The following is a 14,153-nucleotide window of genomic DNA, read 5'->3' as shown; positions in this document are numbered from 1 at the left end:
GGATCACAGGATGCTGTGCTGATGCCGAGACTCGAACTTGGTTTACCACGTCCAAAGTCGCAAGGCCTGGCGAGCCCCACTCTGCCCTCGTCAGCTCGGTTACACAAGAGCATGAACACACGGAAGGTTTCACGTCCGCAGTACAACCTGTACGAAGCACTCTCCTTAAGCGCTGTTCTTTTCACTGGAGAACATGAATATATATTCATAAACATGCAGGTAGGCCCATGCCGCTCGCCCCCACCCCCACCCCCACAACCAATAGGCTGCACCGGGCCCGTGTGGTCGCCCGCTCTGGTCTGACGTGACACCTCAGGCCCTCCGAGGGCTCCTGGCTGTGGTTTTGTATTAGTGTCTTTAAAGCGTCGCCCACTCCTGTCGCTTCATTTCCGCTGTGAGCGCTGCCCGCTGTTGGTGTTGTTGATGTTTCAGTCCCCAGAGTAGAGAAGAGCCTGTTGACTCAAGATGGAGGGCGGCAGCTGCCCCCCGCGCAGGGCCCGGGTGCTGTGGCATACATTGGCACTGGCCGTGACCAGCCTGTCAGGTAAGGACGTCATCCATGCTGCGCGTTATCGGGTTACAAGGTGGATCAACTGAGCCCAGCAGTTGAATTGTAGAACTTGTATAGCGCTTACTACGGCATGTGTGATGCCCGAAGCGCATATCAACCCAGATAGCATACTTTTTGTGTAGGGTGCGTGGTTGGAAGTCTTTGGGCCTATGTGGGAGGTGTTTCCGTGGGTGTGCGATTATCGTGTTATGGGGCTCAGGGCCGGCTTTAGCATTGGTGGCGGCCAGTGCTGCCATCTTTGTTGGCGCCTCGAACCCCAACACCAATATCTCCACGAGTCCCTCTCTGCCACCCTCCAATGGTGCCCTCATCTCTCCTTACCCCTCTCTCACGTGTATTTATTTTATAGCACTACTCGTCCCAGTGTAGAGTTTCAGAGCGCTTTACATCACAAACATATTATAAAGAGACAGTGAGTCATACAAGTGTGTAAATCAATGTATAGGAAATGTTGCTTAAGACAAGAAGGACACCAAGGAGTAGGAGTAAGGTGATCGATACTGGGGGCATTGCATGTTCGGGGCGCTTGGAGTGGAGAGAGGAAGGGGCAGATTTCTGAGATTTGACTGAGCGCAGTAACCAAAGTTGCTGCGCTGCGTTGTGTGAAAATGACAGAGCGCAACAGCAGCATGTCTACTAAGATATGATGCTGGCGCTCTCACCTCTAGTGCTGACGTACCTTAGACTGTCTTACGCCAGTGCACACACCCCTGTAAAATAGTGCCACGGTGTGTGTGTGATGTCAAGCATAGGTTTTATACTGGAAGGATAATCTTGCAGCACACATTTCTATGCTTTGACAAAGTTTAACACTGTACCACTTTGTAAGTGTGCTGTACTATACAACAAACATACAGAGTTGGAAAGGTTTGGAGAAAAGAAAGCTTTTCAACTTTAAGCCAGCATCAAAGCAGAGTCATTTTTGGACGCAAATACATTTCTATAAAGTCAGTAGACAGGGATTCCTGCTAAAAATCCATGGTTGGGTGCATGTGAACGTACATGCACCACTATGGTATGTGTCATTGGCACCTAGTGTTACTCTGTATGGCTTTAGAGCTACTATGCAATACAACTCAGGATTTGCACCATAAAGTTAACCTCAAAACACTTTTCACCAGATTTGTGTCACTTTGGTGATGCAAACCAAGAACAAAGTGTTAGTAAATCTGCCCCATAAACATTTGAAGTGTAACAATGCTTGGGGGTGTCATACTGTTTAAATTGTATAACTACAAAATGCTCTATAGGCATAAGGAAAAAATGAGCAAAAAACAATAAGGTTCAAACCTACGTCTTGCACTTTGCATGCAGCGCTTTGACACCTGTCCAAAGCTCCATATACTATATTAGAATACCGTAACTTATGAACTTCAAATAACAAAATGATCTCTGTGACAAAAGCAGTAGCCCACTGAGCTAGCTACAAGTCCAAACCTGTGGTCTGCATGCTACACGTGCATTACAAGGGGAACAATAACCCTTCATGCTACATTGTAATACGTCAAACTGTGACTAGACAAATCACAGATCTCTCCATTAAGTGCATTAACCACCAGAGGTAGCTTGCCTTTGCTATTAACTCCTGAAAAATGTTGGAAACACAAATATCTCGGCGGGATGCTATTATCTTCCAGCAGCCTGTCAAAGGGTGCCCCATCAAGCTTGGCGCACAGTACAGTGGCACCGGATGCACCGACCTAAAGCCGGCATTGATGGGATACATTAGTTGGGTGAGGTAGTGTCAAATCTTTAAGGATTGGCTATGCTGGCAGCTCAGGTTAGTTCTGAAGAGCCCTTTACTGTGTTGATAATCATTGTTTCTTATGTTCTGAATACCATTTGCTATGCTGGCTGTGACTGGAAATCGTCCACTCTGTGGTTGGTCTCCTCCTGGTTCTCAGAGCTCTTTTTGGCCAAATTGTGTTTAAGTCCTCAGTTTTGGAAATTGGGAATCTGGGCACCTTTAGCACCACGACCAAGCGTCCAGAATAGTGGGTTACCACATGTGGGTTCCTGACTCACTTAGGCTGCGTCCAGGTGCAGGGTCAAGATTGTGGGAGCATTTTGTATCTCTGAGACTCTAAACAGGAGGCCAGCAAACTAGCCCTTGGAGTCACTTCTGATAGTCCTGGGTGCTTGTGAAGATGTAGGGCTCAACAATAAGGCAGGCTCCAGGCACCAAGGCAGTCCTTCCAGGTACCACAGCAGTCTGGCAGAGTGCACAGCAGGTCACAGCAGCAGGCAGTCCTCCGAGAGGCCTTCCACAGGTCCAGTAGTGAACTTAAGAGTGGGTCTGGAGGTACTATTTCTATACCCTAGTGCCCTTCTTCTTGAAGGTGGGAGAAGCTTCTGGAAAGGTTCCTTGAGGTGCATGGAATTTCCTGACTCCCCTGTCCTGGCTTCAAGCTGGCTACAGTGACAATACAGGGTTGTTAGGCCCTTTGTGTGCAGGCCCAGCACAGGCTATTCAGGTCCACGTGGGGCTGTGCTCAAATGCCCCATTGAGGAACACCTAAACCCTCTATTTTGTGACTGTTTGGGAGTAATTCACAGGCACAAAGGTCCAGGAAAATGCCAACTTTCTAAAAGTGTTATTTTCAAAACTGTAATAAAAATCTGACTTTGCCATTGAAGAGGATTGAAATTACAGATGATTAAATGTAATAGGGAATCCCCAATGTTATCCTAAGGGAGAGGTAGGCCTCACAGTAGTGAAAAACTAATTTAGGGGTTTTTCACCCCCAGAACATGTAAGTACATGCCCAACCTTTAAATTACACAGCACCCTGCCAGTTGGGTTACCTAGGGCCTACTGTAGGGGATGGCAAATGTAATAAAAGGTGAGTTTAAGGCTTGGCAAGGGGGTTTGAATGCCAAGTCGACATGGCAGTTTGAAACTGCATTCAGGCCGCAATGGCAGGCCTGAGACATACTTTAAGGTGCTACATAAGTGGGTGGCACAATATGTGCTGCAAGCCCACTGGTAGCATTTAATTTACAGCCCCTGGGTATATGGCCTAGCACTCTACAAGGGACTTATAAGTAAATTTGTATGCCAATTAGGTATATATGCCAATGCAACCATGCTTAGGGGAGTGATCACAAGCACTTTAGCACTGGTTGGCAGTAATAAAGTGCACATAGATTCCCAAATAACTTTTGACCACTTATTATCACCCTTATGCTCACTTATTTTTCCTGCTAAGCGCGCCAGTTTTCCTCATCCCAAAACGGCATTTCAGCGCTTCTCCCCGTGGCTAAGCCCTGAATCACGTTTGTCTTGCCACTTTGGACATTTTAACATAGAGCCCTTAATAATTACTGATAATCTGTAGTGTTCATATGCAATCTCTATTTTCCCAAATAGGAAGACCTTGATGATTATCTCACATCGGTAAGCAGCCGCTTTGCTATGTTTATATTTAATGAGGCCCGTTTGTCACATTTCGTTTGCTTCACCGTGTTCCCTTTCTTTCCCGTATCTTTACGGTTTCCTGATGTCTCGATTAGAAATTGTATTTTGATTTTGCCAACAATGAAAACAAACCCTTTGTTCATGTTCCCTCCTTTTTTAGACATAATTACTGTATACATATCTTCCCTTTTTTGTTGTTTTCGTTGTTTAAATTACTAATACTTGATTATGTTTGCAACTACACTTGTCACACAGTATTATGTTAACCTTTGACTTTTTTGTACATGACGGTGCGCCTAATGTTTTCTTTTGACAATCCTATGAGGGTATGTTACCACCTATGTTAATATGCATTCACCATGGCATTTATATCTGTTGCTTTCAACATACATGACTTTATAACTATTAGGTATACCATTACCAAAACCTGCCATTTATATATTGCTGCATGTAACATTTGAATGTCGTTGCTAACAAGCCTTTATTATCTTATTTTTCCTTTCTCATTTGTTACATCATTTCTCTCCTATCGCTTTCGTTTCCTTTCTCCCTTTGCCTCTCTCTTTTTCCTCTTTTTCCTGTTTTCCTTTTATCCTTTCCCTTCCCTCATTGGTTTTCTCTTCCCATATCACCATCTTTTTCCCGTGTCAAACATCCCGTCCCTTTTTCTTTTTCCCACTTTTGCCAACTCTGTCACTATTTCACACAATTCTTACATTCAACTTATTCTATTCCATCCTATGTATTCATACCACTTTAGCCTTGAAAAAGCCCACGGCCAATGGGCCACTAGGGCGAAACACGTGTCGGCTTTTGGTTTTTTTCTCTTCATATTTATATTTGCACTCTTTTGACAAAAAATAAAACCAAACAAGTGATTTCGATTCGAGAAATTTTTGATGTGGATTATCCATTGATGTGGATCACTTAAGAAGGCACTACCCTCTACCGTTTCTTAAAGATTTAAATAGAGATGCAAGGATTTAAACCTCTTGTAAGAAATTGGGTTATATAAATTGAGGTGTGTGAGAGCCCTATTCAGGTAACAATCGCAATCCCTGTCAGGGTGAACCACAAAAGTCACTAAATAAACCTGTGCTTAATGCTCTAGTAGCTTGGCATAAAAGCAGTCAGGCTTAACTAAAAGGCAAAGAGTGAAGTATTTATACGGCACTCAAACACGAGAAAAACCCCAAACCAATTAAAAAAAATAGAGAACATTTTAATAAATACAATTTTACCAAATCGTCTAAAATCCAAATAGTAGAACCAGGGTTATGAGTTTTTAAAGTTTAAGGTAAAAATAGCGTCATGAGGCGCGAACACACACAGAGGCCTTCCTCAGCACTATTCCCCTGCCCTGCCTCACCCCAAACCAAAAAACTGAGCTAAATGAGCCAATGACACTATTCTAAATACAGGAGGCGATCAAAGCTCTAGTTACAGTCAAAATGCCTGACCCAGACGGAGCTCCTGTCGAATTTTACAAGGCGCACACCACGCTCCTTGCACCTCGGTTGCTTACCCTCTACGAAGAGGCCCTAGCTGCCTCTAGCCTTTCCACTTCTCGAATGAAGCCCTCTGATCTCAGTTCCTATACCAAACAAAGCACCCACTGAGCAAGGCTCTTATCGGCCACTAGTGCTACTCATCACAGATGATAAGATACTTGCTAAGATCCTGGCGAATCGGCTGGTTGCCATGGTACCCATGCAGGTACACCCTGACCGGAATGGATTTGTGCCGTCACGCAGCACATCCCTAAACTTAAGGCGCTTCTTCCAAGACCTAAAATATGCACCATAATCGTGGCCCAGACTATGCTGTCTTGTGCTGGTTCTGGCCAAGGCCTTTGATTCACTGGAATGGGCCTTCCTATTCAAAACTTGTAACACACTATGGCTTTGAAGGTCGATACCTCAAACAGGTTCAGCTATTATACACCTGCCCAATGGTCAGGGTCAAACAGGCTCCTTGATATTAGAATCATTCTAGATTCACAGGTGAACCTGCCCTCTTTTGCCCCTGCTTTTTTCACTAGCCATGGAGCCACTGGCACTTGCCCTCCGCACCAGAAGCACAGAATGGGGCATTCCGCTGGGTGACGGCCTGCACTCTGTGTTTCTCTACGCTGATGACCTGCTCATCTATCTTCTCGACCTTCACTCCATCCCAGACATTGTCGCCTCGTACTAAACCGCGTTGCCCCCCTATACCGCCTCGGGATGAATTGGTTTAAATCTTGTAGGTTCTCTTTACCCACTCACTGACAGACCCCCATCTCGTTCTCAGCAGACCCGTGTACCCAATGCTCCACGTTCTGCTACTTGTGTGTCATGGTGTATGACCCAGAAGAAGATGTATATGATGGCAATCTAAAAAGAGCTGTTACCTTCCTGAGGACGTAGATGGCTTTATGGCATACGCTGCAGCTGTCACTAGCACCCCTTAAAATGGTTGTTCTTCCTCGCCTCCTTTATTATTTTGTCAATCTCCCTTTAAACTATCTCCAGTACCTTCTTCCGATCCCTGGATAATATGTTGCGCAATTTTATATAGAATAACTCCCGCTGCAGGATAGCCCTGTCAAAACTATACCTGCCTATGGACCGAGGTGGCCTTGCAGTGGCTCCTTTCGAGCACTACTATTTCACATCCCAACTCCAATGAGTGCTAAATGGAGGTCGGGCGTACAGCTTGCAGACACTCAACAACATCCCCGGACCATGGTTTGCGAGACGTACTTCACATGTTCCACCCCTGTGTACAGGTGCTTACCCCGAAGTCTCTGTTGTTGGGGGCAGAACTCAGCTGTTACCGTCACGTCTTTTCCTAACACGAGCAGTGACCCCTTATGCTCCAGCAATACCCTTGTTTGGCATGCCCAGACGACACACCATTACATCATTAGCGGAACTAACCACCTGGCAAGCGACAGGTATCCACACAGTTGGAGACCTTTACAGCCACAACAACCTCCTGACCTCTGAGTCCCTAATGGGGGAGGATGGCCTCCCACTAGGCCACTTCCACTTATATAATTTATCGGTGAGAAATCGTGGAGTGATATGGGACTGGAGCTCCTGACTCACCTCACGATGCAATACCTGCAGGTAATGGGACCAGGCAGACACCAGATCCGCTAGTTTGCAGACTCACTTCACTCGCATACTGGCCCTCTGCTCACCCCCCCTTCATCGCAAATGGGAGGAGGCACTGGCCCCACCCTGCATCAATAGGGAATGGGAGATGCTGCTGTAGTTTGTCCCCCGCAATGCCAGGCTTTGCAGAATACAATGCTACATAGTGCATAGGGCATACCTCACCTCAGTGAAAATAAATCAATATTTCAGGCGAGCCGATGCCTCCTGCCCCCACTGGCCACTTGCCCCCACTGCTCTCTAGTAGATGTTGACCTTTTACACATGCTCTGGAGATGCCAGTATCTACAACACTACTGGCAGGGGATCCCTACACACTTGCCACCTGCATGGAATGTCCAGAGCTAAACACCTGGGAAGTATGTATTTTCGGCATCTATCGCAGCACTAACAAAAATAGGGTTGCATCGCTCTTCCTAGACCTAGGGCAGATAACGGCCAAACGCCTCATCACTTGTAGATGGAAGGCACCAGAACCTCCAACACTCGCGGCTTTGGCACAGTCCCTTCTAGCATGGGCACTGGTAGTACGCACTGAACTACGTAGAGCGGTGCAATTTAGAGCTCAGCAAACACCCTATAACATCCAATTGGGATGTTATCCTAGTAGACTAGCGGGCGGCTTTTCAAAGGACCCCCAATACCAAATGCAAACTCACCACTGCACCAAACAGACGATGCAGCACCCTAGACACTACGCCAACTGCTGGGGCGGTATGGGTCACAAATCGCATGCCCCAAACAACGTTCCAAGACACTACTTGACCATAGCGCTTCCACATGCCCATCAGTTCATTGCTTAACATGAGTGAAGCTGCTTCACTGTGGGGAGGGTGAGGGTGGGTGGGGTGGATGCCGGCGACTCCTATTAATGTTAACTTTTTTCTCTAATCAGTTCACCTGTTTATTGCTAGATACATGACTGAATCTACTGAGGTGAAACATTAGTTATGGCACATAATTTTCAGAAATTGTAAAGCTCACATTATTACCGGGGTAAGAGATAAGTCTTGCAAATATTAGATGAAACTAGTAACAAAAGAACACAATGCAAGTTATGTTATCATACTTCATCTCACTAATACTATGTACACTGAGTAAAATGTTGAACTGACTGTGCTAACCATGTATAAAGAATGTAAAACAGACTTCAATAAACAAATTTAAACAAAAAAAAAAAGAGGCGCAAAGGGCCAACTATCGGTATCTGGACATGCTGGACCGGGACAAAGTCACAAGTTCGGGTCAACTGCGATGGATTGTGGGCAAGATATAGGACAGAATTTGGCTCTCCAGGAGCTGTAACTTGTATCCTTTAGGGTCTGTGCAGTGTTGCTTTTCGGAACTCTGTGTTGCCGGGGGTTAGATCCAGTGAAGCTTTCAGCTGCACAGCAAGGCTTTTCGGGGCTTCAGGTCACTCAGTGTCGAATCAGACAAAGCCTTTGGATAGATGCACTGGGCCCGGTGACGCTTCCAGATGGTATCTGGGTGGCGTGACCATGCGTGGCTTTGTGTTGCTCAGCTTTGGTTCCGGTAAGGCCTCCAGTTCGAGGTTGCACAGCTTTGCAGGGCCCTTCGTTGCTTCTCATTGGATCAGACGGAACCCTTAGTTAGGCAGGGAGAAGTACACTGTGACTCCAGCTAAGGGTCTAGGGGACAGATGTACAACCGTTTTTTTTGTGGTCGCAAACTGGAAATTGGCCCGTTTGCAACCGGAGAAAAGGGTCCGAGTCGGTGACTAGCAAAATAGCATTTGCAAATCTCACTGTTAGGAAGTGGAGTCACTTCCTAATAGCAAGTCACAATGGAATGTACCATTGTTTTGCGACCGTATTTGCGGCCGCAAAACACTCGCAGTTTACTTCAAGTAGGTGGTAAACAACTCGCAAACGGGAATGGGTCCCCAGGCGACCCCTTTCCCTTTGTGAGTGTGTGCAGAAATATTTTTTAAGAGTAGGCAGTGGTCCCAGGGACCGCTGCCTGTCCTTAAGAAGTGAAACTGAAACGTTTCATTTTTTTTAAAAAAGTGCATCCCATTTTCCTTTATGCAAAACAGGCTGCATTTAAAAGAAAAAAAAAACTGCTTTATTAAAAAAGCAGTCAATGACATGGTGGTTTGCTGACACCAGCAGGCCACCATCCCCGTGAGTGCTGTCCATTCCTAATGGGGTCGCAGATAGCACCTGCCTCATGAATATTAATGAGGCAGGCAATTTTGCGACCCCATTAGGAATCTGGGACACTGTTGTAAATTGCATTTTGTGAGTCCCAAATTGCGAGTCGCAAAGCAACACAATTTGCGAATTGCAAAATGTAAGTGTCGTACATCCGGCCCTAGGTCCTTGAGGGCGAATAGGACATAGTTACAACACATGCCATTACAACGCCGCAATTACAACGACTTGCTGTAGGGGTGGGTGCTGGAGTTTGGAATAGTATAATTTACTATTCTAACTCCAGTCTGTGCACCAGTAGGTAAGGTGTTGGATTTAAAATCCAACAACTTCTGCTCCCTACAGGAAGTCATCGTAACGACTTGCGTTGTAATGATATGGATATAACAACGCGGTTGTTGTAATGACCGCGTTGTAATGGCATGCGTAGTATCGACTTGATTGTAAACGATGTTTACCCTTGAGGGCAGCACTTGGAGGGTCAGGACTAATTCTGACAGAGGCCAGCAGAGGGGACCAAGTCAGGTTCAGTTGGGCCTAGTAAGCTGTACAGCAGGAAAGGTCTCTGGAAGCTTATTGAGTCCCTGTCGCTCAAACAGGGGTCTGCCACTTGACCATTGGAGTCACTTCTGGGGCCTGGGTTCAAGGCAAGCAGGTCCAGCCTTCCTTCCTTATGACAGCAGCGCAGTCCTTCTTCTGAATTTTTACAGATCCAGGACTGTTCTGATGAGAGACTGGGGTTGCCACTATTATACCTGATACCAGCCTGTGTGTGGGAGACACCCTTCTTGTCAAACCCTAAACTGGTTTTAGTCCACTCTTCCTTTTCCCATGGGTTTGGCTCCATTCCTTCTAGGAAAGCAAAGAGCAGGCACGCCCATGTGTGGGATGCAACTGCCAGTGACGGGGCAGGTATCTTCTGAAGTCAGGAAGGGGCTAGGTACAGCCCTCAGGCTAACCTTTAAAGGTCAGGAAGGGCTGAGTACAACCTCCCCGGGCCATCCTGCTTAAGAGAAAAACAACCTTCCCCACAACTAAGGCCCTTTTTGTCCCCTGTGTGGAAGAAATACACATCACACCACAGGACAGCCATTAAAAGTCATGTGCCCCTGTACCCTGGCATAAAGGCACACTTGGTATAGACAGAAAAATGGCAACTTTCGAAATGTAGCATTTTTCAAAATAGTAATTTGAAATCAGACTTCAACATTAAAGAGGATTTCAAATTTCAATTCAAAAGAGTGGAATAAGAATTTCTCTAGCTGATCCTAAACTGAAGTTATCACCTATTAAATGTAATAAGGTAACCCAGCATTAGTCTATGGGAGAGCTAGCTTTGCTGCAGTGAAAAACGACTTTGGTGGTTCTGTCTGCCAAGAAATGCGAAGCTTAACTACATGTAATACAATGTTCTACTTTTCAAACACCATGCATCCTGCCCCAGGAGCCTTTAGGGCCTACTTTAGTCTTGGATCATAAGCATAAAAAAGGAAGGTTTATTTTGCCATGTTTAAATGGCAGCTTTAAAACTACAGAGACCGCAAGCAGACGCCACACAGATTATGAGGATCTGACTGAGACAATTTCATATCACAGGAAGGACATTTCACATAAAGCGATGGGATATTGTAAACAAAAAAAAAAATCTTGTCTGGAAAAACACTCCTGGTTTCAAAAGACGTTGAGTAAAATCACAAATGAAAAGTTTGGAAACGTTCTCAAGCAAAAAAAAAGGAAAAAGGACACACTCAGTGCTCCAGGATCCTGTTTAAAAAAGCTGCGCTGGTTGTCACTCGGAGGGCATCATTGTGACAAGTGGCATCCCTCAAATGTGCAGCACCAATTTTCCGTCGACATTGGCCAGCTTTTCCTTCCTTTTCATTTAAAAAAAAAAAAAAAAACAGAGGTATGAAATATCTTCCTATGTTAGTGATTTTTTTAAAAATACAATAGGCTTTTACATTTTTTTTAAAAAATCAACGTTTTGCTATTTATTTTTCCATTGACCTGCAAAATAGTTTATTTTAGTTTTTAAAATGAGATTTTCTATTGGACAATCTAGTGTATGTATTTATGTCTTCTATAAGTGCTCCAGGATTCCGCACGAGGGCGGGACACTTCAGTGCTTGTCATTATTAAGGAGGATTCCCTGGAGAAAATATTTCTTGTGATGTGCCTTAAAACTAAAAAGGGTTTCTGCTATAACTATTCTAAGTAGATCTGCCTGATAGCAAGCACCCCTAATACTCTATTAAAATCATGAGCTATTATTGTTTTTACTTAAATATTAAATGTTTATTGCAAGCTTATGACCACTACATTTAGGTGGCAGCATAATTTGTTTATTCTCTTCATTTTTGTGCACATGCCTGCGATATCGAATAAAACAAGAATAAGCGTCTCAATTACTTGACAAAGACCATTTGTCTTTGCCATAGACTGTTTTAAATGAAAGTGCACTAAAGTCTTTGAAACAGATTGAACAAATCTAAAATGAGGAGCTGGAAGAACAAAGCAGAGAACAGCCTACAAAATACACTAATGCTTCAGACTGTAAAAGGCCAAACCCCCCTGCATTTGTAAGTGCTTGTTGCATATGGTTTGGAGCTCTAGGCCTATGCATACCCAGTGGACAGAGCGAGGAAGAAAAGTGCTGCCAAAGTAGTCAATGGAATATTTTAATGAACACCAAGCAAGCCTAAAAATGCATTCTGGACCAGAAGAGGATAACATCATGTATTAAAACAGGCTTTGGGTTGGCATTGAGAGCCACGAAAAGCGACACTGGATTGCAATGGAAAGTGAAACAAGCATTGGCATAGCCAATAGGTCTTGCCTTTGGGACCTTAGAAGTGGTTAGTCATGCAGCGAGGGTAGGAGAGGACTGGGGCAGTGCGCTCAGGTACTCTACTTGTGGAGGGTTGGGAAGAGGTATCCGAGCTCATGAACAGAAGCACGTTGTGGTCTTAAGCACAACTGCATTCTTTCAAGAATAAAACAAATGTAAGTGACTGTGGGAACATTAGTCGAAACAACAGCAAACAACACTACGGAAAATAAAAGCATGGAAAATGTGGACTCCATTAAGTTGCATAAAAAGAACGCGATATCTACATTCCCTAAATGTGTAGTACTCGTGGCTGTTAGCAGAGGAGGTTTGTTGATGGCTAGATTGCCTCCTGTTACTTCCGCTTATGGTGATATTCGTAAAGTGCGTGGTGAAGTAAAATAATACACCGCTCGCGCCAATTGACGCTCTAACCACACAGGCTGTGTTTCAGCAGAAAGTAATGTGATGTCTCAATGAGTGACAACACGAATACCTCACAGGTTACTGCTGCAGACATTAAGGCACCAATGTGGCAGCTGAAGAGACCCACCCACCTACTTGGGACAGGCATGTGAAGCCTTGACACTTCTGAATGACAAAGGGTTACGCTGCTGTCATTGACTTCAGCCCAGCCCACCAAAGGGCAAGTATGACCTTATTATTAATGCTTGGGATCGGAAATTCAATTACAGACCTGGAAAAGGGACACAAACCTCACCTCGGTAAAGAAAAGGAACAGGCATACAAAAAAGCCCTATTTCCTGCACACGCAACCCAGTTACTGTGGATGAATCACACATTAGAACAAGCCCACGCGTGGTGCGCGCGCGTGCTGCAAGGAATTTAAGGAATGCAACTTGGACACTACGTGCCGCTGCTCGCTCCGCTCGCTCCCGAGACCCATTGGCCATGGGAGTGAACGTTCACAGAAAAGGTGGGACATACCCCTGCCTTTGGCCATTTACGTGCTTTCATTTTTGAAAGCGACACGCAAAGGCCAATGGAATGTGTGGGAGGAGTCCGACCCACACGGAGAAGCCTCTTGGAAGTCTGGAGTGGTTCCAAGAGGCCCTCTCCTACAGCAGCGCATGCGCACTGCACTAAGCTCGACCCTAAAAAAACACAACCGCACCTATAGAGTGAAACGTATGGCTAGATGTTTAATTATGAGGCCACAAGATGCCCACAGAAACTTAGGAACATCTGGGAAATGTTGGAGAAAACCTTTACAAGTTACCCTTGAAAACTGATATAGGAAGATGGTGGCTGAGGGAACGCATCCTAGTGAGGTAGGAAATAGGAAGGAATTTATGGTAAACAAAGAGAAAGGGAAAAGAGAGAAAAAAACATATATGGATGTACACTGAAAAAGTATCACAACTAAAAGTTAGTTTTTATTAAATGGAAACAAATAAAAGTCCCTGAAATCGATTAGTTATGGTATGCAGTGCACAACATTCATCATACACATCCCTGCCATGTTTTGCTTTTGGTAGCCACCCTTGTTTTTATGTGCCATTAGTAAAGAGGTGTACAGAGCATGGAGCGGGAGGATAAGGAGATGCCTGTTAAGGTCTACAATGTGCACTAGATGCCATAACTACTGTTTTTTTTTTTTAGTTTGCTGAACCACAGTTAACCTTTAACTTTTGTTCTGTAACTTTGTGTTGTTTTATGATGCACTCTATTCACCCGGAATGTATGCATTCAACACTTTACAGTGCCTTTGGTCATGCACACCGGGGTCTGCCTTAGGGCCTGGTATGTGACTAGGACCTGCAGACACTCACTCACTCACCCGAGCATCCACCCTGTGACCAGGTCCTGCAGTCGCTCACCTGTGCATCCACCCTGTGACTAGGTCCTGCAGTCACTCACCTGTGCATCTACCCTGTGACCAGGTCCTGCAGTCACTCACCTGTGCATCCACCCATTGACTAGGTCGTGCAGTCACTCACATGTGCATCAACCCTGTGACCAGGTCCTGTAGTCACTCACC

General features: G+C 45.1%; 1 protein-coding gene across 1 annotated transcript in view; it reads left to right on the top strand.

Annotated features, from left to right (window-relative positions):
* Nucleotides 1–406: 406 nt before the first annotated feature.
* Nucleotides 407–14,153, top strand: part of TIGIT (T cell immunoreceptor with Ig and ITIM domains) — a 160,203-nt gene continuing 146,456 nt past the window's right edge. The window contains exon 1 of the mRNA XM_085624031.1: nt 407–544. Coding sequence (XP_085480157.1) covers nt 466–544 — 79 coding nt within the window. The 5' untranslated portion in view covers nt 407–465. The remainder of the gene's footprint in view (nt 545–14,153) is intronic.

This window comes from Triturus cristatus, chromosome 8 (assembly GCF_964204655.1).
Source record: "Triturus cristatus chromosome 8, aTriCri1.1, whole genome shotgun sequence".
Taxonomy (NCBI): Eukaryota; Metazoa; Chordata; class Amphibia; order Caudata; family Salamandridae; genus Triturus; species Triturus cristatus.
The sequence above is the reverse complement of the archived record's forward strand: the minus strand, read 5'-3'. Positions and strand labels throughout refer to the sequence as shown.